This window comes from Castanea sativa, chromosome 5, assembly GCF_040712315.1.
Source record: "Castanea sativa cultivar Marrone di Chiusa Pesio chromosome 5, ASM4071231v1".
Classification (NCBI taxonomy): Eukaryota; Viridiplantae; Streptophyta; class Magnoliopsida; order Fagales; family Fagaceae; genus Castanea; species Castanea sativa.
In genome coordinates, this window is record NC_134017.1 from 58,857,499 (window position 1) to 58,883,895 (window position 26,397).

The 26,397-nt window shown below is 37.4% G+C and overlaps 1 protein-coding gene across 1 annotated transcript; it reads left to right on the forward strand.

The window, feature by feature from the left end:
* LOC142636537 (obg-like ATPase 1) lies at positions 1–25,002 on the forward strand. Its single transcript, XM_075810791.1, has 12 exons — positions 1–324; positions 664–831; positions 2,293–2,416; positions 2,715–2,806; positions 9,206–9,304; positions 10,013–10,126; positions 12,288–12,352; positions 14,489–14,605; positions 21,451–21,526; positions 21,776–21,868; positions 22,332–22,382; positions 24,693–25,002. The coding sequence occupies exons 1-12, from the start codon at positions 238–240 to the stop codon at positions 24,789–24,791; spliced, it is 1,185 nt and encodes a 394-aa protein (XP_075666906.1). The 5' UTR covers positions 1–237; the 3' UTR covers positions 24,792–25,002.
* The last annotated feature ends 1,395 nt before the right edge of the window (positions 25,003–26,397 follow it).

Genomic DNA, 26,397 nt, shown 5'->3' on the forward strand with positions numbered 1-26,397 from the left:
GTTGTGCTAACGCAAGGGCCTGATCGCTTATGATTTGTTGAGTTCTGTGTAGTGACTAGGGTTGGTACTTTTTAACCTTTCGCAGAACACTAGACAACAGAAGAGAAGAGAAGAGAAGAGAGGCTCGAATTCACTCTCCTTTGCCTCCCGCCCACTGCTTTGCGCTCACCACCACACTCTCTTTCTCACTGAATCTCTCTCTCTCTCTCTCTCTCTCTCTCTGAAAACTCAGAAACAATGCCTCCAAAAGCTTCGAAATCGAAGGAAGCACCAGCTGAGCGACCCATTCTTGGTCGATTCTCATCTCACCTCAAGATTGGAATTGTACGCTTCCTCTTCTAATCCATTTCCAGATTCATTATTCACTTAGCCGCTGTTTTTGGTTTCCCAGAAAAACTCCCCATCTTTGTTGCTACTTGTGCTAGTTTTAGTTTTCTGAATTTGGTGTTATTCTGAATTTGGTGTTATGCTGAATTGTCCATGCTTTTATTGATTTATTATTCATTTTGTTTGAATGTATAGCATTGTGCTTCGATGATGATGGGACTAACTCTGAGCATATCGCATTGTATTTTTATTTCTTAATTGTTTTCTTATAGTCTGTGTGAACTTTGATGTGTTTGCAATGTATATATATTTAATGGGCCTTGTTGATTTTCTCAGGTTGGATTGCCAAATGTTGGCAAATCGACTCTTTTCAACACGCTAACGAAATTGGCAATACCTGCTGAAAACTTTCCCTTTTGTACCATTGAGCCCAATGAGGCCCGGGTTAATGTCCCTGACGAGCGGTTCGAATGGCTCTGCAGCTCCTTCAAGCCGAAGAGCGAGGTTTGTGACTCCATTCCTTGAAGTTTGGATGGGGGGAGAGAAGAGGAGAAAAGGGTTGCTGGAATATTCCTCCTCTTTTCCTCCCCACATTAAAAATATAAACCTCTTGATCTGATCTACACATGCTTAGCATTAGGGATTAAGTCTTATTTATTTCATTAAAAATACTATTTGCAATTAGTTTATTTGATAGAAGAATGTGGAGTGGACAAAAGGATTCAGATTTCAATTTTTAGTTTATATGGTTTTAATAAATATGTAAAAAGTACAATTTGATGGAATTCGTAGATGGACTTAACTTAAGCCTTATTAATATGTAGATTTGAAATGGTTAGGTATCATGTTATTTCAAGTTCATGACACAAGTGTTTTTGTGGGAGCAAAATCCTCAAAACTCAAATCCATTGTGGTTTGTTAGAATTTGTATCAATCAATTTAGACTAGATCAATCTATTAAAAAAAGAAAAAAAAAATTAGACTAGAAATTGTTCTTCGAATCTCTTGTTTTGAATTCTTCAACTACATATGCAACAGTGAAGATTTGTAAGATGCATCATGATTAATAAATTTCACTTCCCCATTATTGAGCTTAGGCCCTCTATTGGATGCCTGTGAGGTAAGATTTACCAAAGACCTGGTGATCTAGTGGATGCTGCATTCTCTTTATGTATGATAATTCCTGACCTGATTAGTTCTCTGGTTAATAGTCCCTTGCTTGGCCTAGAGATATCCTGACATTTAAAAACCCTGTAAATTGTGAAAGTGGCTAAAGGGAAAACGAGTTGAGAGGTTTTCCATATTTTTAATATATGGTGTTAATAGAAGTTATAGTTCTCTTTCTTTTTTTTTTGGCCCTTTCTTCTTCTTCTTCTTTTGAATACCAGTAGCCTATACAATATAATTTATGATTTTCCAAAGGGACGAATATTTGGTATAAGACCCCTATTTCTCTGGTGAATGATTTGATATGATGAAGGTGGTGGCAAGAAGTGTTCACAGTAATGAAGCAGTTCTCTGTACTGTCCCCAGATGTAAAGAATGTAAGAGTGTACGAGTATCATGAATACATTAAATAATTAATCACAAAGGAGCCGAAACTTTAAGACAAGGATCTAGAAAATTTCATGACACATGCTTTTGACTTTTGAAATGAGCTTTGCATATTGTGACTAATTTGAACTTATTGAAAAGTGGAGAGTACCTTGCTGTTCTGAATCAATTAGGTTAAGTTTAATTTCTTAGAGCCAAATGGCGATGGAAAGTGGTGGCAGTGTTACATGTAAGAGAGTACCTGTCAATGAAAGATTCATCCAGAATATAATTAAAAGTTTTGATATATACACTTCCATGTGGATTGGTGAAAATAAAAAAAAGGATAAATAATTTTTTATTTACTTTGTTATTTGTTTGTTCATAATTCTTAACTTGTTCTTTTACATATTCATGTAATTCTGTGTTCAGGTTTCAGCTTTTTTAGAGATCCATGATATAGCTGGACTGGTGAAAGGTGCTCATGAAGGACAAGGGTTGGGCAACAATTTCTTATCTCATATACGAGCAGTTGATGGCATTTTCCATGTTTTACGTAAGAAGCTTATATTTTGAATAGTACATGTATGATTGTTGCATCTACTTGTACAATGTACATGCTCTACCAATTTGTTGAATCGTATATCTATGGGTTATATTCCCAGCAAATATTACAGTTAATTCTGTTGTATTTATGTCTTTCAATGATCTTGATTCTTGTATGTGTGCTTCCATTTGTGTAATTGGTTTTCTGCTTGGTTTAAAATTAAAATAACATGTCAGCCCTATAATTGTCACCTATTGAGTATATCATTGTTGTAATATTCACTTCTACCTTCCTTTTTTCCCCCTAGGTGGATTTGAAGATCCAGATATCATCCACGTTGATGACTCCGTGGATCCTGTAAGGGATTTAGAGACTATTAGCGAAGAATTGCGGCTAAAGGTATGCATTATAGTTTTTAACTTCTTGTATTGCCTATCAGTCATGAGTTTAATATTTAGAGCTACTGCTTTCTTTCATCAGTAGTTTTTAAATGCATGCAAATCAAGTAGAACATGGCTGATTCCTGCATTGGAATTTATGATTTATATTACATTTGATAAAGTCTAAAGTTGGTATCCTTGAGATGTATAGATGATGATGATGATGATGTGTGTGTGTGCGCGCGCGTGCGTGTGTGTGTGGGGGAGAAAGAGTGATGCCATGACAAGGATATGGGTGAGGGATTGGTGTCATATTGATGCATAACTCTCTGAGTATATAAACTAGAGCAAAAGAGAGGAACATATTCTATATCCACTAGAAGATTCTCCCCCCCCCCCCCCCCCCCAACCCTCAGTTTGTTATTAAATGGTATTGGTACTTGTTTCATGGCATTGATGTTAGTATAAAAGAACATTGGATTGTGGCAATTCTCTCTTCTTGTTCTTTGATTTACGAATCAAGACAGAAGTTCAATGAAAAGAGTATGTAATTGTTCATCATCTAGGATGTTATGTATCAAGGAAGGGGTAACAACACCAAGTTTTTCCACAAGATGGCTAATTCCCATAGAAGGTTCAAGGTAACTAATCAAGTAGTACAATTTTATAAAAATTTGTACAAGGAGACTGAGGGGTGGAGGCCTTTTGTGGAGGGGTTGGAATTTGATCATATTGGGAATATGGAGGGGGGTTTGGCTTGATAGGAAGTTTGAGAGGGAGGAGATCCTTCAAGTTGTAAGTGACTTCGAAGGGGACAAAGCTCCAGGTCCGGATGGGTTTACTATGGCATTCTATCATCATTGTTGGAGGGTAGTGGAGAAAGACGTCTTAGCGGTCCTTGAAGAGTTTTTCCATCATTGCAAGTTTGAAAAATCCCTTAATGCTACTTTCATTGCATTAATTCCTAAAAAGAATGATGCCTCTAATATCAGAGATTTCCGTCCTATTAGCTTGGTGGGAAGTGTGTATAAAATCTTGGCTAAGGTCTTGGCAAATCATTTGAGAGTGATTTTAGAGCAGTTGATCTCTGAGAATTAGAATAGCTTTGTAGGTGGAAGACAAATCCTTGACTTGGTTCTTATTGTGAATGAGTGTGTGAATAACCGAGGGAAGAGTAGGGTTCCTGGAGTCATTTGTAAGCTTGATATGGAGAAAGCTTACGATCATGTGAATTGGGAGGCTTTGCTGTATTTGTTGAACATGATGGGCTTTGGAGTGAAGTGGTGTAAGTGGATTCGTACTTGCATATCCACTATTTAGCTCTCTGTTTTGATTAATGGGTCTCTAGCTGATTTCTTTGGTAGTTCAAGGGGTTTAAGACAAGGAGATCCGCTATCTCCTTTGCTGTTTTTAATTATAATGGAGGTGTTTAGTAGGATGTTGGGAAGAGTGGAGGGAGCTGGTTTGATATGTGGTTTTAATATTGAGGGCAGGAGGGGTGGTGGGGAACGTGTTTCACATCTATTGTTAGATGATCCTATCATATTTTGTGATGCAGATGTAGAGCAAATTCTTCATATTCAGTTGTTGTTACTTAGCTTTTAGGTGGTAACAGGTTTGAAGGTCAATGTGCATAAGAGTGAGATGGTTCCAATCGGGGAGGTTGTTGATGTGCATGCCCTGGCAGATATTTTGGGCTGTAGTGTTGGAACTCTGCCTATATCGTATCTTGGTATGCCGTAGGGGGTTTCTCATAATACCCCTTCAATTTGGAATCCAATTTTGGAAAAAATTGAGCGGAAGTTAGCCGGGTGGAAGAAATTGTATGTCTAAGGGGGTCAATTGATGTTACTCAAGAGTACGCTATCTAGTCTTCCTACTTATTTTCTATCGTTATTCACCATTCCTACTTATGTGGCTAATTAAATTGAAATGTTGCAAACAGATTTTCTATGGGGTGATAGCAAGATTCATTTAGTAGGTTGGGATAAAGTTTGTGTGCCTATAGCCAATGGTGGCCTAGGGATAAGGAAACTTACTACTTTTAATAAGGCCTTATTGGGGAAATGGTTGTGGTGGTTTGGGAAGGAAGAGGATCGGTTATGGAGGAGGGTGGTAGCTTCAAAATATGGGGAAGAATGGGGGGGATGGACCTCAAAGCTGGGTAGTGGAGCTCATGGGTGTGGTTTGTGGAGAGGTATTTGCATGGGATGGGAGGATTTCAGCAAAAATTGTCAGTTTGTTGTTGAGTTGGGGAATAGAGTGAGGTTTTGGCAGGATGGGTGGTATGGGGATCAACCTTTTCAATTGGTATTCCCAAGGTTGTATGGTATTGCCATTGATAAGGAGGTTTCTGTAGAAGCTTCTTTGCCAAGGCTGGGGGTGGAGGAGAGAAGAATTTGGGATGTTTCTATCGTTATTCACTATTCCTACTCATGTGGCTAATAAAATTGAAAAGTTGCAAAGGGATTTCCTTTGGGGAGAGAGCAAGATTCATTTGGTTGGTTGGGATAAAGTTTGTGCGCCTATAGCCAATGGTGGCTTAGGGATTAGGAAACTCACTACCTTTAATAAGGCTTTGTTGGGGAAATGGTTGTGGCGGTTTGGAAAGGAAAAGGGTCGGCTATGGAGGCGGGTTGTAGCTTCAAAATATGGGGAAGATTGGGGGGGATGGACCTCAAAGCTGGGTAGGGGAGCTCATGGGTGTGGTTTGTGGAGAAGTATCCGCATGGGTTGGGAGGATTTCAGAAAAAATTGTCAGTTTGTGGTTGGATTGGGGAATAGGGTGAGGTTTTGGCAGGATGGGTGGCATGGGGATCAACCTTTTCAATTGGCTTTTCCAAGGTTGTTTGGCATTGCCATTGTGAAGGAGGCTTCTGTTGAAGCTTCTTTGCAAAGGCAGGGGGCGGAGGATAGAAGATTTTGGAATGTTCGGTTTAGTAGATTTTTTAATGATTGGGAGATGGATGAAGGGCTGCGGTTTCTTCGTATGTTGGGTGCTATAACTCCTCCTATGGATGTTGGAGATTGGATGAGATGGAAATTGAAGTCTAATGGAGCTTTTGACATCCGGTCGTACTATAACAAATTAAGAAATTCTCCTTCAACTATCTTTCCTTGGAAAGCTATTTGGAGAGCAAAGGCCCCAAGGCGAGTTTCTTTTTTTGTTTGGTGTGTAGCTTGAAATAAGATTCTAACGGGAGACAATCTGAGATTGAGGAGATTGGATTTTGTGGATTGGTGCATTATGTGCCGTCATAGTGGAGAGACGGTAGATCACCTTCTTCTTCATTGTGAAATGGCCTACCGGTTATGGAGCTTTGTTTTCCTAACTTTTGGCTTCGCCTGGGTTATGCCTAGATCGATTCCTGAAATGCTTTTTGGTTGGTGGAATTGGTTGGCGAAGCATTCATCTCAGATCTGGAATTTAGTCCCGCTGTGCATCCTTTGGTGTATTTGGAAGGAGCGTAACTGGAAGACTTTTGAGGATTTGGATAGCTCTAGTGAACAGTTGCTTTTTTTTTAGTGGGACTCTCTTTGATTGGTCGCGCGCGTGGGGACTCACGTCTAATGATTCCCTCCCTTCTTTTCTTTGCTCCCTTTTCCTTTTCTAATTTTCTTGTTGTCTTTGTTTCTCTTTGTTTTCTTTTTCTTGTATCTCCTAGGTTGCTCTGTGTTTTTTTAGGCATAGAGTAACCCTTCGTATATATATCATTCTTACTTATCAAAAAAAAAAAAAAAAGAATTTGGGATGTTCTTTTTATTAGAGAGTTTAATGATTGGGAGATGGATGAAGGGGCTGCATTTTCTTCGTATATTGGGAGCCAATACTCTTCCTTTGGATGCTGGAGACCGGATGAGATGGAAATTGAAGCCTAATGGGGCTTTTGACATCCGGTCATATTATAACAAACTAAGGGATTCTCCTTTGACTATCTTTCCTTGGAAAGCTATATGGAGAGCAAAGCAAAGGCCCCTAGGCGAGTTTCTTTTTTTGTTTGGTGTGTAGCTTGGAATAAGATCCTAACAGGAGATAACTTGAGATTGAGAAGTCCCTTGCCCATTATTTTCCCTTGGAACTGTGTTTGGAAGGTTAAAGTTCCTCGGCGTGTTTCCTTCTTTATGTAGATTGTTGTATGGGATAGGATCCTTACAGGTGACAACTTGAGAGGTAGAGGGTTGGATTTTGTTGACTGGTGCATCATGTGCCGCTGCAATGGGGAGATGGTGGATCGTTTGTTACTTCATTGTGGTAAGGCTTATCGGTTGTGGAGTTTGGTATTCAGATCTTTTGGGATCTCTTGGGTCTTGCCAAGATCGGTTGCGGATACTCTTTTTGGGTGGTGGAATTGGCCTGGAAAGCATTTGTCTAGTATCTGGAATTTAGCTTCATTGTGCTAAATGTGGTGCCTTTGGAGGGAGCAAAACAGGAGGACTTTTGAGGACATGGATAACTTGGATGACCAGCTATTGGCTTCTTTTAATGGCTCTAGGTTTGACTGGTCTAGGACTTGGGGACTCACCTTTAGTGATTCTCTCCCTATGTTTCTTAGCTCGCTTCTGTATAATTAGTATCTTTTCTTTTCTTTTTTCCTTCTCTTTCTTTTCCCCTTGTAATTTTCTCTCTGCCCTATGTTTTTTTTGCATAAGGTAGTGTTCTTGAATATATATCATTGTTACTTATAAAAAAAAACTTGAGATTGAGGGGTTTGGATTTTGTGGATTGGTGCATTATGTGCTGTCATTGTGGAGAGACGGCAGACCACCTACTTCTTCATTCTGAGATGACTTTTTGGTTACGGAGTTTTGTCTTTATAACTTTTGGTTTGTTTTGGGTTATACCTAGATTGATCCCAGACCTGCTTTTTGTCTGGTGGAATTGGTTGGGGAAGCATTCGTCTCAGATTTGGAACTTACATCTGTTGTGCATCCTATGTTGTATTTGGAAGGAACAGAATCGGAGGACTTTTGAGGACTTGGATAGTTCCAGTGATTAGATGCTTGCTTCTTTTAATGGAACTCTTTTTAATTGGTCTTGGGCTTGGGGATTCATGACTAGTGGTTCTCTCCCTTCTTTTTTTTGCTCCCTTTCTCTTCTGTAATTATTCTCTTGTTTGGTTTTCCTTTTTGTTGTTCCTCTGTTTTCTTCTTGTTGTATTTTTTGGGTTTGCTCTATGTTTTTCATGCATAGAGTAGGCTTTCGTTTATATACCATTCTTGCTTATAAAAAAAAAATGATGTACTTTTTCTTTCAATAAAACTTCATATTACCTATCAAAAAAGAAAAGAAAAGAAAAGAGTATGGGTCCTTGTCTACATAAGTTGGATTTGTGCATGCATGCTTAAGCTTGGGATGGGGTTTGACTAATTTCAAGCCTAAATATGGGGGCTCAAACATGTTCTAAAGTTAATTTCTAGCACCCTTGATGACCATATAAATAAGCTGTTATGGAACTTTAGCTCAATTTTATTTTTATAGAAGATTTTCTTGGTGAAATTCACATAGTTAATTGCAGAATGTGGTGTATTTTGAGGGAACAGAATGCTAGAAGTTTTGAGGGATGTAAATGGTCTTTTCTTAAGATTAAATATTTCTTGTCTTACTTTGCTGGATTGGAGTGTTGCTTTTCAATTTGTTCCTTGTTTTACTTTTATATATGTGTTAAGAGCATTGTAGTTTGAGAGTTTGATGTACTGCTCCCTGAGTACAACCCCCATGTACTTGGGACTGTTCATTCAATAAAACTTCATTACTATTAAAAAAAAATTCATTTAGTTAATTATAAAACTTATTTGGAAGAAGATGAAATCTTACTCAGTTATAACCTTGCTGGCTGCATTGCAGTCTTTGGCCTCTTTAGATATATGCAAATATAACCATAATGGCTAGTCATTTTGCCTCCTACTTTTGCTGGTTCCACATGGTAGTCTGGGACCTAGAATACAAACAATGAGGTTTGTGAAACAAATTGTTATAATTTATATGATGTTGTACAGCTCTTAGACATTGGAAACTCGGGGCATAATGGCATTGCTAGCTGAAGGTATTTAGAAGTCTTTTGTATGATTCATAAGATACACAAAATAACAGCAGGTAATAAAAGCAAACTCATATGTGATGATGAGTAAAAATCTTATGAGTAACATATAGTGCATCATGAACTTAATAAGTTCATACCCTTCTCATCTTTATACCGCTTTCAATGTAGGTATTGTTATTTGAACCTGCACTTCTTCATTGGCAGTTTTTTAGTGTTTTGATGGTTATTTCTCCTAATTATGGTTTTGTTAGTCTGTAAATTTCTTTGTTCAATATCCCTGTAGTATTGCTCCTTTGTTTCTTTCCAACTTACCTATTTATTTGTCCATATTTGAAGAAATTTTCTAATCATGTGCCTTTCATGTGATTTATATGTAGGATATTGAATTTATGGAAAGGAGAATAGAAGATCTTGAGAAAAGCATGAAGAGGAGCAATGACAAGCAGTTAAAAATAGAGCATGAGCTCTGCCTAAAGGTTTGTGCTTTGATAGCGGGAAACAGTAATGCTTACTTGAATGTGCAACCTTTAGTCATGTGTGGTAACATTGAAGTAGCTGAAGATATTATCCATACTGTACAAGGCTTGTTTAAGACATATTGGTTGCGTTGTTGTATCTCTACTGATTACTGACTCAAAGTATGAATTATTTTACAGCTGTAGTGAATTCACTTTTAGTTTGTGTGTACAAACACGTTTATTTCTATTTCCCTTTGTAAGTATTTAAATATAAAATGTGATTGCACTGCTTTCCAAATAAATATATAGTTAAAATATGTATACATGAATGGGAAAACCCTCAGATAAGGTATGGAAATGGGTTGTAATCATTGGGAAAGTTCTCTCAAGTCCTTGATTACTTTAGACCATCGACTGAGAACATGAAATGAACCAATGGTGCCTGAGAGGATGCTACAATTGTAAAAGTTTTTGACTTATCAAAAACAATTGTTAAGGTATTTGATTGCCTTCCATAATCCAGGGGGAAAAAAAATCTAACTCTCTGTTAAAGCATGAAATCTGATCCTTGAGTGCATCTTTGTTTAATCCTTTTGCCGTTACACAGACTCTTAGGGTTTTGTAGATGATGTATTTTTGTACTAATTGAGCATGCTTGCATTCACAAAAGTTCATTTCATACAGTCGGCCTTGTGTCACAAATATGGTGTTGTTAAATTTCTACAGGTCAAGGCATGGATTACTGATGGAAAAGATGTCCGTCTTGGTGACTGGAAAGCTGCTGATATTGAGATATTGAATACTTTTCAATTGCTTACTGCAAAACCGGTTGTATACCTGGTGAGTTGTCTTTTCATGTTAAGATAAATTTTCTTAATGGTCCTAGGCTAAGTTAGCTATGCTTGTCTCATAATAGATCTGTATTTTGCACCTAGGCCAGCGTAAGTGCAAACTTCAAGCACATGCTTGATTGAAATGAAGTGCAAATTTAAAAATATAATGTAAAAAATTGAAAAATAATTATTAATGAACATTATAACGATCAAGTGACCAACTAATCATATAAAAAATTAAAATATAACATTTTATATGTTTCTCTAGTGCTTTTCAAAATATATGTAACTATGATATTTGTTATTTGATATTATGATTAAAATAAAGACATCAAGTACATGGTTGAATCAAAACATTCCCAAAAGGCAAAGGCCAAAAGCATTAGAATGTCAATTTATGATTTCTATGTCTAACAAAAGCAATGCAATTCTAAAATATTTAATCACTATCCTCGCATTAGAATGTCAAGTAATGATTTCTATGCCTAACAAAAGCAATGCAATTCTAAAATATTTTATCACCATCCTGGCATTAGAATGTCAAGTAATGATTTCAATGCCTAGCAAAAGCAGTGCAATGCAAATCTATAATATTTAATCACCATCCTCATTGCGCATAAGACCATCATTGTCATCTCAAGATTGTTTGGCCTAGGGAAAGTTCGTCTTGCTTGAGTCTCCTTTGATGAGATGAGCTGTCTGTGAAGTGTCTTTCTACTGATGGAGTTTTACATCTTCTAGTATGTGTAAAAGGGGTGTCAGTGTCTGCTTAGGTGTATGATGTCATATCATAAAATTGAGTTTTGTATATCAACATTGATTATCAATAGCATTACAATATGACTGCTATATTTCACATTTGTTTTTTTTTAAAAGCTTGTTTTTGTAAATGCACCCCGCTTTAGAGGTGAAAAAGGGCTAAGCTTCTTGTGCTTTGTGCTTAAGCACACTTATAGCGAGCTTCTACCTTCAGATTTTTTATTGGCAATTTTGGCTTTTGACCCAAATGTGTCTATATAATAATGGACTGTTCAAGCTAATGTTCTTTGGACCAAATGACCTCTTCCCCTCCCACAATCAAGGGTTGGTGGATGAGGTCACATGTTCAATTTGTGCAATGCAAGTTTTAGTTTTCTATCAAAAAATTATGGACTTACCATTATATATTTATATATAATTGTAATAAAACTCTTTTGGTTTGCATTTCTTTGTTTTGTCAAAACTAGTCCCACAGAAATACTTAAAAGTCTTTTAAAAGGCTGTTCTATACTAAAATGATTCTTACCTATAAAAAAATAAATTGAGCAATTTAAGAATTATTATCCGATAAAAAAAAGTAAATTGAGAAATTTAAGTTTGTCCATGATTCCACTACCAATTATGTATCTTGAAATCTCTTAATTTGAGTACATGTTTCTACTATAACTGTTTTTAACTTCTCCCAAAACTCTTAAATATTTAAAATATCCTCTTCTCAAATTGTTTTGAATCTAATTCAACAACAGTGTATGCATCAAGAATTGCTGAGGAAGGAGAGGAAAAAAATTGTGTATCTTTGAAATATATAATGGGGTAAAACTCAAGTATAGTACATTAGGTGCAGTACATTATGTTCTCCAATTAGTTGCAGTGCATGGAATTTAATTGTCTTTAGAAATGATAACAATGTTTGTGTTATATTGGTCAATTTTATCAAGTGTTTGAATTTTAATTGGGGAACCTAACGTGTTGCTACCTAAGTTTTGTACTATATGTAAATATATTGGCAGACACCTCAATCCAGATAAATTAACAACTGATCTACCACTGTGGTCCAACATTGGTCTGTCAGTCTCTGGGTTTCTGGTCTTGCTAGTAGAAAACAATTAGAAATTTCACTCTGTAGTCTGCCTCTTATCTGGTGACCAATAAGGGAAAAGCATTCTGTATTTGCTGAGATTTTAAGATATGGTAGAGAGATATTGTTGTGTATAATATCATAGGAATGAAGTCAGGGTCATATCCATGTTTTGGTTCTTGGCTGTTTTTAGGATTAAAACTGTAGTGATGATAAGTAAGGGATGGAGGATGTGGTCATGAGTTTAATCTGTATAAGCATGTGATTGTGTTTTCCTATCAAAGAAAAAAAAAACTAATGTGATCTTAATTATATCCTATTTTCTCTGCAGGTTAACATGAATGAGAAAGATTACCAAAGAAAAAAGAACAAATTTTTGCCCAAGATTCATGCTTGGTATGTCCTTTATATTCCATAAATTAGCATCTTGACTTTACATAGCCAATGTTTTTATGTTTGTGTGTGTCTATTTTTCTGATATGCGTCTGTTTGTTGCTTTCATGACATCTGTCTTTTTGCTTGTGTGCATCTATTTGTGACTTTCATGATATGTGTCTTAATTATATCCTATCTTGACTTTCTATAATGCGAGCTACCTATCATAAATCCCTCTTGCGTTGAGTTTGGAGCTAATGTGCAAACAATCAGACTTTATTGGGGAGATAGCAAGATTCATTTGGTAGGATGGGACAAAGTTTGTGCGCCTATAGCCAATGGTGGCTTAGGGATAAGGAAACTCACTACCTTTAATAAGGCCTTATTGGGGAAATGGTTGTGGCGGTTTGGTAAGGAAGAGGGTCGTTTATGGAGGCGGGTAGTAGCTTCAAAATATGGGGAAGATTGGGGGGGATGGACCTTAAAGCTGGGTAGGGGAGCTCATGGGTGTGGTTTGTGGAGAAGCATCCGTATGGGTTGGGAGGATTTCAGTAAAAATTGTCAGTTTGTGGTTGGGTTGGGGAATAGGGTGAGGTTTTGGCAGGATGGGTGGTATGGGGATCAACCTTTTCAGTTGGCTTTTCCTAGGCTGTATGGCATTGCCATTGATAAGGAGGCTTCTGTTGAAGCTTCTTTGCATAGGCAGGGGGCGGAGGATAGAAGATCTTGGAATGTTCGGTTTAGTAGATTTTTTAATGATTGGGAGATGGATGAAGGGCTGCGGTTTCTTCGTATGTTGGGTGCTATAATCCCTCCTATGGATGTTGGTGACCGGATGAGCTGGAAATTGAAGCGTAATGGGGCTTTTGACATCCGGTCGTACTATTACAAATTAAGAAATTCTCCTTCAACTATCTTTCTTTGGAAAGCTATTTGGAGAGTTAAGGCCCCTAGGCGAGTTTCTTTTTTTGTTTGGTGTGTAGCTTGGAATAAGATCCTAACGGGAGACAATCTGAGATTGAGGAGATTGGTTTTTGTGGATTGGTGCATTATGTGCCGTCATGGTGGAGAGACGGTAGATCACCTTCTTCTTCATTGTGAGGTGGCCTATCGGTTATGGAGCTTTGTTTTTATAACTTTTGGCTTGGCTTGGGTTATGCCTAGTTCGGTTCCAGACTTGCTTTTTGGATGGTGAAATTGGCTGGGGAAGCATTCGTCTCAGATCTGGAATTTAGTCCTGTTGTGCATCCTTTGGTGTATTTGGAAGGAGCGGAACCGGAGGACTTTTGAGGATTTGGATAGCTCTAGGGATCAGTTGCTTGCTTCTTTTTGTGGAACTCTATTTGATTGGTCTCGGGCGTGGGGACTCACGTCTAGTGATTCCCTCCCTTCTTTTCTTTGTTCCCTTCTCCTTTTGTAATTTCTCTGTTGTTTGGTTTTCTCTCTTGTTTCTCTTTGTTTTCTTTTTCTTGTATTTCTGGGTTGCTATGTGTTTTTCAGGCATAGAGTAACCTTCGTATATATATCATTCTTACTTATCAAAAAAAAAATCAGACTCTCAATGGGGAAGTATTTTATGACACTAATGTGTGGTTGTGGAGTCTGTGTCAATAAAAACCTAATTACGATTTTAGCAAATTCCACAGCTGGCCATTTTAGCTAAACTGAGCTTACTGCATCAGTGCATCTAGCAGACGTAATGATTGCTTACTCTTAGAAAGCTTTAAAGGCCAATGACCTTAATGGTCTAATGGTACCTCTCTAGGTACTTAGTAGTTATTACCTAAGGGAGAAGGGGGTCTCATGTTCAAGACCCCGGGGGGCAGGGGTGGGGGTAGATTTAGGATATTTCTACCCATGGTTTAAAAAAAGGAAAACAAGAAAGCACTAGAGGAGTAACAAAGCAAATTTTATTTCTCCCCTCTCCCCCTGCTTCAAATGACCGTTCTGTGTTCTGTCTACACTGAATATTTTTCTGCTATATTTGCCTTTACACCTTGATAGAGATGCAAGTGAGTTCATCTCTTTCTTCTCTTTCTCCCCCCCCCCCCCCCCCAACTGCCCCCATCCCTCAAAGCCTTTTAATTTCCTTCAATTTCCTTAAGAATTGCTATTTGTGGAAAGGACTAAGAATCACATAATTCCTTTTATCCTCAGGGTACAGGAGCATGGGGGTGAACCAATTATTCCTTTCAGTGGTGTGTTAGAGAGGAATCTTGCTGATATGCCAGAAGATGAAGCGGCAAAGTATTGTCAAGAGAACAATGTTCAAAGGTATGTTTTTACTGATGAGGAAAAGATGAATGCTAAAGTTCTATGTAAAATGTTTAGCCATTTGTAAGAGGAATAGCATTATGTGGTCTGTGGTTGCAAACTTAACATTAATTTAGAGCTGATGCAAGATATATTATGTGAACTTGTGTTGATTAACCATTGTAAACCTATCAGCATTTGATTACTTCACTTATCATATTCTTGTTAAAGATGAGAATAAAATAATATAGAGAAGCGGAAGTAAGAAAGAGAGAAGAACGCAAGGGATTGCGTGGTTTGGCCTACATCCACGAGATAAAGCCCTAGTGGCTACATTTTTACTGAATAATCAAGTCAACTTTTACAGTGAACCCTTAATAGGGTATATATAGACTAGAAGCTTGAGTTATCCTTATATGCTTACAACATAATTGGGCCTCTTGGGGCTTTACAACAACATAAACCTAATACCTTTAACTATTCTCTTAAGATGTAAAGGGACATTGCAATTTCCCCCTAACTTTCCTGTAAATTATAATGTGTGGTACCCAGTGTTTTGTCTTCTTCTCTCTTTAAAAACTTCAATTAGAATATCAATACTTCAACCTAGAGTGATAGCAGTCTGTAAGGTGTAATAATGAAGACACAGTTTCCTTAAGAAGTTTTCATATTTTCTCCCCTCCAATGAGAAATATTGGGGAGATTGTGTGAGAATACATGGATGAAACTGGCTTCCAGTATTGATAGAAGTTTTTTGTAAGTGGAGGAGAAGGGACTCGTTATGGTTACATAATTGGACCTGATTGGTGTTAGATTAGGAAATCTTGAACTGGAGTACTTCCGGTTGCTGATCTCATCATCTTATCATATTTCCTGTGGTATTTCTATCTATGAGGTTTTCTTGGAATGGGCTTGAAATTATTGTAAGTGGTTGGAATTTCAAATTTTGTCCGAAACTTTGGTTCTGAACATCTGATACAATTGGTTTGGTCACATCCCTGTTCTTGACCTCTGTTTTAATGATTATTTCTGAACTCTGGCTTCAATCACTTTCACTAAGTATTGAGTATTGACAGTTAAACCTACCACACAAAATATTTTATGGGCATTTTAAAGTCTTTAATCACTATTCTTAGGAAATATCCAATTTTGCTGGACTTTTGGATGATTTTGATTGGTCATATATCCAAAAGATTTACAAAAGTATGGTGATACACATGTATCAAGGAACTCTATTATGGAAGAAATGTGTTGGTACCTGTTGCTCTCCCAGACTCATAGAATTGTGAACAAATTACTATGGAATCTTGGTATATGCGTTATTGTAAAATTAATGAAGTTCCGAATTTTGGACATTTGTGGAGCAAATGGCTGACATGCTTAGGAATTTTAAAGACAATGTGGGGATGAATTCACAGTTCGTTCGTATTAATAAGTTTTTGGGCAGATACCACTTTTGGTCCTTAAAGTTTGCCACAATTTTCCAATTCAGTCCCTGGAGTTTCAAAAGTAGCAATCAGTCCTTGAAGTTTGTAAAATGATCCAATTTGATCTGCATGCTAATTTGAACACTAATGTATCATGTGGTTGGGCACATTTATAATAAAAGGGGTTTGTATAGCCTAAAATTTATATGCGATCTATGCGGGTGGATTAATAGTACCACGTGTTGTGATGGCTTACTATTACCATGTGGAATTGATGTGGAAAAAAAAGGAATAAGATTTTTCACTTTCTAATTTGAGTTTGCTTAATATATCTCTATTCCACGTTTAGGTGATAAGAGAATACAATAATATAAAAGGAAAAAAGGGTAATTGTTTTACAAAACTTTAAACACCAAATTGGAAATGGGACAGACTTTGAGGACCAATTGGGTATTTCTTTTTTTTTTTGATAAGTAATAAAGAATTTCATTGAAATAAAAAAGAGAGAGTCACCCAAGTACACAGGAAGTATACAAGGGAGAACAAATCAAAGACGAACATTACAAAAATCAAGAAAATCCAAAATAGAAAGAAAAGGAAGGCTTCTCCACACAGAGAACCAATCTAGTAAGGTTCGGAAAAAAAGAGACTTAAGATCGGGCATGGAACTCTCGATGTCTTCAAAACATCTACTATTTCTCTCCTTCCAAATACACCACATCAAGCAATGAGGAACGGTCTTCCAAACATCTCCATTACGATGGCGACCAAAACGACCTTGCCAGCAAGTCAAAAGCCCAACAACAGACCTTGGCATAGCCCAGCAAGCTCCAAATAAACCGAAGACCATGTCCCACAATTCCATGGCAACTGGGCAATGAAGAAAAAGATGGTCAACACTTTCACAATTGCACTTGCACTTGCACATATAACATCAATCCAGGATGCAAATTTTTCTTTTTCTTAAATTGTCAACAGTCAGACATTTCCCCAAAGCTGCGGTCCAAACAAGGAAAGCTACTCTAGAGGGGATCTTCTGCTTCCAAATGCTTTTCCAAGGGGAAATTTGCTCCTTATGGCCAACTAGAAGATGGTAGTAAGTACTAACCGAGAACCCCTTACTCTTACAGGGCAGCCAACAACTCTTGTCCTCCCCAATCCCCCTTATGGGGGTGTTATAAATGGAATTGATGAAGCTCCTGAAAGCTTCCAATTCACGATTATGCACATCCCTACAAAACTGAAACTCCCAATGGACGACTCCATTGGTGTACCTCAAAAGATCCGCCACAGTTGCCTCTTTTCTACGACAAATCCTAAATAATTCCGGATAGCGGACGGCAAGAGAAGAAGATCCACACCAATGATCTAGCCAGAACAGCACCTTTGATCCATCTCCAATATCATACATAATAAAACGAGATAAAAAGTGCCACCCCCGTCTAATGTTTTTCCACAAACTGACATCATAAGGACCAGAGAAAGAGGTAGAACACCAACCACCCCAATCACAACCATACTTCACCGCAATCACTTGACGCCAAAGAGCATCCCTTTCTTGCCCAAATCTCCATAACCACTTCCCTAATAAGGCAACATTGAAGGTTCTCAGGTTCCTAATCTCCAACCCACTTGAAGAGAGAGGAGTACACACCGAAGACCAATCAACTAGATGAAATTTGGGCTCATCTCCTAAACCACCCCAAAGAAAGTCTCGTTGAAGTCTAGCAATTCGGTTGGCCACAGAAGCAAGAATAGGGAATAAGGAAAGGAAATAAGTAGGAAGATTAGAGAGAGTGCTTTTAATTAAAGTGACTCTACCTCCCTTGGATAAATATAATTTTTTCTAACCTGCTAATTTTCTTTCCATCCTTTCAAGAATAGGAATCCATATTGACTTGTCCTTAAATTTTGCCCCCAAAGGAAGACCCAAGTATTTCATTGGGAGGGACCCTTGATTGCAACCTAAGACAGCCACTAAAAGATCCATATCTTGAACTGACCCCACTGCCACCAGCTCAGACTTACCCAAATTAACCTTCAGACCCGACACAGCTTCAAACCAAATGAGCACCATACGGAGAGTCAGCAGCTGATCAATGTTAGCATCACAAAAAATAAGAGTATCATTAGCGAAAAGGAGATGGGAAACCATCAAAGGTCTTCCATCAGAAACACCAACTCTAAAGCCAAATAAACGACCTTCATGGGCAGCCTTATCCAACATTCTACTGATGGCTTCCATAACCAATACAAATAACAAGGGGGACAGAGGATCACCTTGCCGCAACCCCCTTGAACTTCCAAAAAACCCATGAGGAGTACCATTAATAAGGATAGAGAAACGAACCGTTGATACACAGAAGGAAATCCAACGTCTCCACTTATCGGAAACACCGCAACGCTCAAGCAAGTAATTAAGGAATCTCCAATTCACATGATCGAAGGCTTTTTCTATGTCCAGTTTACATAACAACCCTGGCTGACCAGACTTCAATCAACTATCAAGACATTCATTGGCAATAAGAACAGAATCAAGGATCTGCCTATTTAGAACAAAGGCATTCTGAGGAGCTGAGATGATCTCTCCTAAAACCATGCGAAGACGACTAGCCAAAGCTTTGGCAAGGATTTTATAAATCCCCCCAACAAGGCTAATAGGTCGGAAGTCCTTTACTTCCACTGCTGCAGCTATTTTAGGAATGAGAGCAATGAAAGTTGCATTCAAGCTTTTTTCAAACTGGCTAGTATCATGGAAATGGTGGAACACAACCATGATGTCTGATTTGAGAATCCCCCAGCAAGATTGAAAGAAAGCCATCAAAAAACTATCAAGCCCAGGAGATTTATCCCCATTAAACTCCATGATGACATCAAAAATCTCAGAATCCTCAAAAGGTCTCTCTAACCAATCCACATTATCCCTAGAAATCCTAGGAAAATCCAAAACATCTGGGAAAGGGTGCTGCTCTTGCCGCTCCGAGTAAAGGTTCAAATAGAATTGTTCAATATGGTCAGCAATTCTATCCTGGCTGGAAGACAAAACCCCATCGATCATGAGGTTTTCAGTACAATTACTTCTTCTATTAGAATTAGCCATCCCATGAAAAAACCTCGTATTGGAGTCGCCCTCCTTTAAAAACAACACTTTGGACTTTTGCCTCCAGCTAATCTCCTCTAACAAGGCTGCCTTCTCAAGATCGGCACGAAGGGACGCTTTTTCCAACATTTCCTCTTCTGATAGAGGTTGAATGTCCGCTTTGACATCAAGAGCATTCAACTTGCTCCATAATAGCTGTTTTTTAACCGTGATATTGCCAAAATCTGTTTCGTTCCACTGCTTTAGGTCAGATTTTAGAGCAGTCAACTTTTTGGCAAGAATGAAACTAGGGGTCCCTTGAAAATGGTAATTATCCCACCAGGACTGCACCTTATCTAGAAACCCTTCCGCCTTCAACCACATATTCTCAAAACGAAAGGGGATTCTCCCTCTACGAAGATTCCCACTCTCCAACAGAATAGGGAAATGATCGGATAACACTCTAGGAAGCCTTTTTTGGGAGAAATGAGAGAAGTGATCTACCAAAGCCGGAGAAAAGAGGAACCGATCAATTCTAGAGGCCGAGGTAGAGTTAGACCATGTGAAAAGGCCTCCCTCCAAAGGGTTATCCATTAGCCCATGAAGAGAAATAAAATCTGAAAAATCATTCATGCAGTGGGTGAATCTTCCCGCCCCTAACCTCTCCGAAGGAAAGCGGGTGACATTAAAATCCCCTCCCAAACACCAAGGTAAATTCCACCAACTAATCAAGCCTACCAATTCCTCCCACAAATATTGACGCTCTCTATTTAAATTAGGGCCATAGGTACCTGTGAAGGCCCACTCAAAGTGATCACTAACGTTTTTAAACCTACACGAGATTGAGAAACACCCCACAACTTCTTCAATTTTTTCAACCACCCTTCTATCCCACAAGAGCAGAATACCACCGGAAGCTCCCTCAGAACCCAAGTAAAGCCAATCTATGAAAGGACAGCTCCAGATACTTCTAACAAGGCCTCTTGTAATCCATTCCAGTTTTGTCTCTTGCAAACAAACTATATCAGCCTTCCAAGAGCGTAAAAGATTACGAACCTTGAGCCGTTTTTCCTTGCCATTCAGACCTCTGACATTCCAAGATATAATCTTCAGATTCATTGAGAAATAAATAGAGCCCTGTCCTTACCATTATCACCGCGCCTATAAGAGGCTGGACCATAATTGACAGAGCTAAACAAACCCCTCAATTCCCTTATCCCTTTCCTCCCTGAGCTCTTCAATGCTTTGTCAGAATGTACCTTAAAATCCCTTTGTTGTAACTCAGCTTCAGTAGCCAACAGGAATTTGGTAGCTGGCTCTTCCAAACCTTTGAGGGATGTCCCAAGAAAATCATCAAAGCCACTGAATTTTTCCTGAAACCACTCTGAGTACTTGTCCTTTCCCAGCAAATTTTCCACCAAAGTTGCTGACTCTTCAGGAATTTCCCTGACACCCATAGGTAAGGAGAAGGCTAGAGTAAGACGAAGTTCTTTGGAAACTCTAAGGGGGCATTGATGTAGAAAATAAGAGTAAGACGAAGTTGTGATCTGATAAGTGGAGTTCAAACTTCTTACAGAAGGACACATGGACATGTTATCTTGTGCCTTTGTCCTTTTTCCGTTAGACTGTTATGTCTAATTAAAGAGTTTGTGTTGTTTAGTAAATCATATCTGTCTTGTGTTTAGGTTACGTTCCTTGCCTATGTTCTGCAGTATTGCTGTACTAGAGAAAATCAGAAATTACAGGGTTTTTTTAGTCCTGTGAAGACTCTGGCGTGTATTTACCTCTAAACTTTCAATTTGCATTTGACACTGCCATTTGAAGGGCTTAACTTTGTGTATATCATGTGAACCTTTTGTTAAATTACCAATTATCCCAAAAACTTAAGCTATTAGGATATGGTAAATTTAATCATTTAACCACATTTTTCTAACACTCTCCCTCATGTGTGGGCTCAAACTACTTTTTAATAGGTGGGGCTCAACACGTGGGAATTTAAATGGAAGGTAGAGTGGAGTAGACAAAGATCGCACATAGTACCTTTTGCTTTGATACCATGTCAAATTACCGAAAAAGCTTAAACTATTGAGATATGGTAAATCTAATCATTTAATCACATACTTCTAACACCTTTCAATTAAAGGCTGGTTTTTATTTGAGCAAGCCTCTCCTGCAACCACTAAGGAAGTGTTGTTTCCACTGAGTATCTCAGCCCTTCTAGTCTCTTAAATCATTTTGTCCATGTTGGTTTGTGTGCTTCCAATTATTTGTTTCTTTTGTTTTGTCTTAAACTCTTAGACTACATATCCAAAAAAGACGTTTGTAGATAACTATGACTATTACATTCTACTTTGCTGCAGTGCCCTTCCAAAGATCATAAAGACTGGTTTTTCAGCAATTAATCTTATATACTTCTTCACTGCAGGACCCGATGAGGTAATATATCTTCCTTAGTAGTTCTTATTATCATTATCATTTTTTTGGTTGCCTTCTCTCTTTCTTAAATCTAACAAACCATTTGATTTGAATCAACCAAGACCACTCCATCACCGTCCATATTTGATGATAATGAACATTATTTTCTCCATTTTATGTTCTTCCTGTCTATAACTTTGCTGTACCATGTTCCTCATCATTGCTTTGATGAATTAATGGCTGAATGTCCAAATAATTCTTATTTTGTAGGTGAAATGCTGGCAAATTAGAAAGCATACAAAGGCTCCCCAAGCTGCAGGGGCCATCCACACTGATTTTGAGAGAGGATTCATTTGTGCTGAGGTTGTTCCTAACCCATTCTTTGGCAGTTCTCTTTATTCCAAGTATTATTGTTCACTAGTATGTTGCCTGTGCTGCATGGCCTATTTGAAAATTATATGTAAATAAATTGAAACTACATCAATAACTAGTGAGTACATGAAACTATTATTGAATTTTATCTAAAGTAAATTAACTCTCTTAATAAGTAATGAGTCACATTACAAAACACATTAATTTTGTAATGTATATGTAATACATACATATATTGAGCCACTTGGCGCAAGCATTGTGTGTAATGTGTAAATTTTACTAAATTGGAACATAAAATTAAATTATGATATGTAATCAAAATAATTAAAATTCATATAAGATTTTATCATAAATTACTTGATACTTTCTGTAATAAAATTTTAGTTAAATTGCCTAAATTACCCCCAACCTGCCCATTCTCAAATTAATGATGTGGATTTTCTGGTTATTTTAGGTAATGAAATTTGAAGATCTAAAGGAACTCGGTACTGAGGCAGCTGTAAAGGTATATACTTCATTCTTTGAGATATCTTATGTGGCTATAAACATTTACTTCCACCTGGCCATTGCTAGTTTGCAACCCAAGTGAATATGCAACTCTTTGTTTTTTGGTTTTATTTTTGTTGGGTTTGGGGGTCAATTATAAGCCTATTCGTCCTATGGGTAACACAAATGAGAGGTAGCTTTCTCCAATCCTAAAAATCGGTAATATTAAGAGCACATAAATTTGTTTTAAACAAACTTAGGATAAAATAATTGAAAATCTTAAACAAAGTTAGGATAAAATAAATGAAAATCTGGTCTTGGATCTCGCACTAAAAGGTTAAGTTTGATGGGTTGCAATGGGCTAAGCAGTGTTAGGCATTGCATGGGCTTCAGAACTGATTGTGGTCTAGATTCCTTGGAGCTAGAGTTTTATGAGTATGGCAAAGAGTGACATATGGTATTCTAGTGAATATAAATGTCCTGCAAAACGAGTAATTATGAGATGTTAGGATTATAGAAGGCTTAAATATGTACTTATATAATAAAAAAGGCTTAAATATGCCTCGGGGTGATTTTATTTTTGTCCTCAATAAAATTTAGTATTTCATTTTAGTCCTTAAATCTTTTAAACAGCTTGTCATTCTCATCCTTGCCATTATCTGGCTTACAAAATTTGCTAAGGTGGCTGGCGGGATGCTTATGTGTTATTTAATTTTTTGTAAAAAAAAATTGGCATTGAAAAAGCCAGATCATCATCTTAATTTTAATAAAAAAAAAAAGACACATCAACTAAAAATTTACTCTCAAAATAATTAAATTAAACATTGCAAATAGATTAATTTCTTTTCCTGTCCTTCATTTCCCTTGACTTTCATGGCAACCAAGCACCTCATGCATACACACTTTCTGCTCCTTCCTTGGCAACCAAGCACCCTCGTCTGTGCGCGTGCACACACTCATTTTCCCCAACTTTCTTGGCAACCAAATACAGTACAGATTTACTCTGCCAATTTCTTGGCAACCAAACACAATGCACACCTGCTTTCCTTGCCACTGTCTTGTCAACCAAACACATCACACATGCCACTGTAAAATGCCCAAATCACCAACTGGCAGGCTCCCAAATTGTCAAGCAATAATCACCTAAAAACTCAAGAAAAACCCAAACATCTAATTTACCCAATTGGCCAAGCTTGTAAACCTGATATGCCCATGGCTGAACCAAACTGATTCACCCCCTACTCATTCAATCAACCACTTGCTTTGGAATCACACGTACCCACCCATCAAACTTACTCAAAACACCTCTAGAAATCCACCACCATCCCTCATAGAACTCCCATTACCAAACCCACACCATAAAGCTGAAACCCACATCTCAATCCTCAATGACCAAGGGAGAGAAAATAATAAAACCAAGGAAGATGGAGAGAGAACAAAAAGATAGGTCAGCCATAAGGGTTAGAGATGAGGGAGTGGGTTTCGGTCATAGGGGAAGAGAGAAAAGCAAAGAGAAGAAGAGAAAAAGATGAAATTGGTAGGTTTGTAGGTGTAAATGCTTTGTTGCCTCTTATCCTCCTCATGGATCCTCAAGATCCACATGTGACAAGTTGGGATGCTGGGTATGGAGAGGGTGATGGGAAGATGTTTGGTAAGTGAGAAAGAAGAGAGAAAAGATGTAGATAAAGAAATGGGGAGATTGAGGGAAATTGATCGTGAATCAAGATTCTGGGGATTGAGGTCTTGGGTTTTTATTTTTATTATTTTAAATTGAGGAAGGAAGATATGGGGTTTGTTTGTTTGTTTGTTTGTTACTGTGGTATTAGGGTGATATGAAATGTACCATCCCATAAGAAGACTACTTATGGGATGGTAGAATTATTAAATTTTATAGCTGAAAAATACCTATTGTATTGAAAAAGGCCATGTATTCTTTTTAGTGTCACATCAGCATTCAATAGACCACGTACGCACTTTCTTTAACGGCAGGTGGACATAAGAACTAAATTGATACATTTTAAATCTTTTAGGATCAAACTTGTAACTTTTTAAATTTGAGGGATCTAAATTGAATTTAGAATAAATTGCAGAGGCCAAAAGTCTAATTTAGAGAAATTTTATTGGTTTTTATTTAGAATTATATTGAGAAGTTCCTTAGTCAAATGGCTTTTAGATCCCAAATGCAATCAAGATGCACTTAATATCAAGCAGAAGTTAAATTTGCTGTATTTTTCTTTATTTTTCAATTGATTCAACTTTTGAGGACTATGATTGAATTCTGTTCTAATTTGGCAATTAACTCCTTTTTTTGGGTTTATTTTTCCAACAGGCGGCTGGGAAGTATAAACAGGAGGGTAAAACCTATGTGGTTCAAGATGGAGACATAATATTTTTCAAGTTCAATGTTTCCGGGGGTGGGAAGAAGTGAGATACGTTTTCAATAGGCCATTTAAATTATTATTTTGTTGAACTAGATAGTGTTCTGAGTTTATGTTACTTGTAAGCTTTTGTAACCAAGAAAGGGAAAAATAGATAACATACTGGTCTTCCGGTTTGCAGTTTGTTTAAAACTTATTTTTGTTAAGTAAAAGTTTTGTAAGAGTTTGATACATAAAGCAATTGACTGCCAACTTCTAAGATGCGAGTTGTTGTTGTTTTATTTTTTATTTTTTAATTTTTAATTTTTATAAATGTTTCCATGAGGAGGAGAGTTTGCCACACTTTTAAGCCTGCCCACCATTACCTTTTTAATCGCAAAATAGAACTTTAAGAGTCCGTTTGGATTGAGCTGGAGCGAGGGAGAGAAGAGTAGAGTTGACAAAAAATTAGGCATTTCTAGCAATAAGAGATAGGCATTAAAAATAAAAAATCATGAGCATATTCTGTTCAATTGCTTTACACGTATCTCTGTGGACTTTTGCCACTAGAATTAGGGCCGTAAATGAACCAAGCCGTTTATAACTAGCTCAGGCTTGGTTCAATAAAAGACTCATTCATGTTTGTTTATTTATAAACAAGTTAAGCTGGAGTTTTAGTTTTAGGCTTGTTTAATAAATGGGTCGAGCTCGAGTGAATAATATTGTTCATGAATAAGCTCGTGAACACCAAGGCTCCTTACAAAAGTAACAAAACAAATTGAGCCCAGACTTATTTATGAGTTTGATAATGAAATCGATATGAGCTTGACAAGTAAACTCATATCCTCTAAGACTTTAATTAATTATAAGTTGCGACTACTCATCCAAACCAAATAGGTTATATAATAAACTTGATATACACTTGATAATATACTTTTGTTGGATCTCAAGTTAGAAAACATGATATTGAGTTTGAGTTTGAGTTTGGGCTTGATATAGAGCTCGAGCTTGGCTTGACTAATGAACTGAGTCAAGCCAAGTCAAGCTTAGGTTTTTATACTTTATAACAAGCCAAGCTTGGACATTTTGCTTTTGCTGTTGAGCTGGGCTTGAATATTCACTACTCGACAAAATTCTACTTGTTTACAACCCTATCTGGAATGGAACAAATTTGAGTGAATAGCTGACCTCACCTCAGCTGTAAATTACATTTCCTAGTACAACTTTCCAGACAAAAAGCTTTGGAAATGGCATGTAGTATGAATTGATTTATGATATTGATATTGAGTTGGAGCACTGTTATAGTTTTCCAGACAAAAAGCCTAGGTGACTCCCGTGACGGCTGCCTAACATGTAGGATACAGACATAAATTCTTTTCTTTTTTCACACTATTTTCTCAGGACTTGTTAACATGTAGGATATAGACAAAATTTTTTTTTTTTCACACTATTTTCTCAGGACTTGTTAAGGTAATAAGTTGATTGGAATAACATTTTCACAAGATTTTATACTCGACAAAACTTTTGTTATGCACCAAATATAGTAGGTCACATGAGTAGTTATCAAAAAAAGATCGTAAAAATGTCTTTCTAACTGTTTGTGTTTTAAAAATTAGCTGCGGGGCTCAAATTCTTGGAACCTGATATGTCATGTAAACGTAAGAATTATTGAGTTGC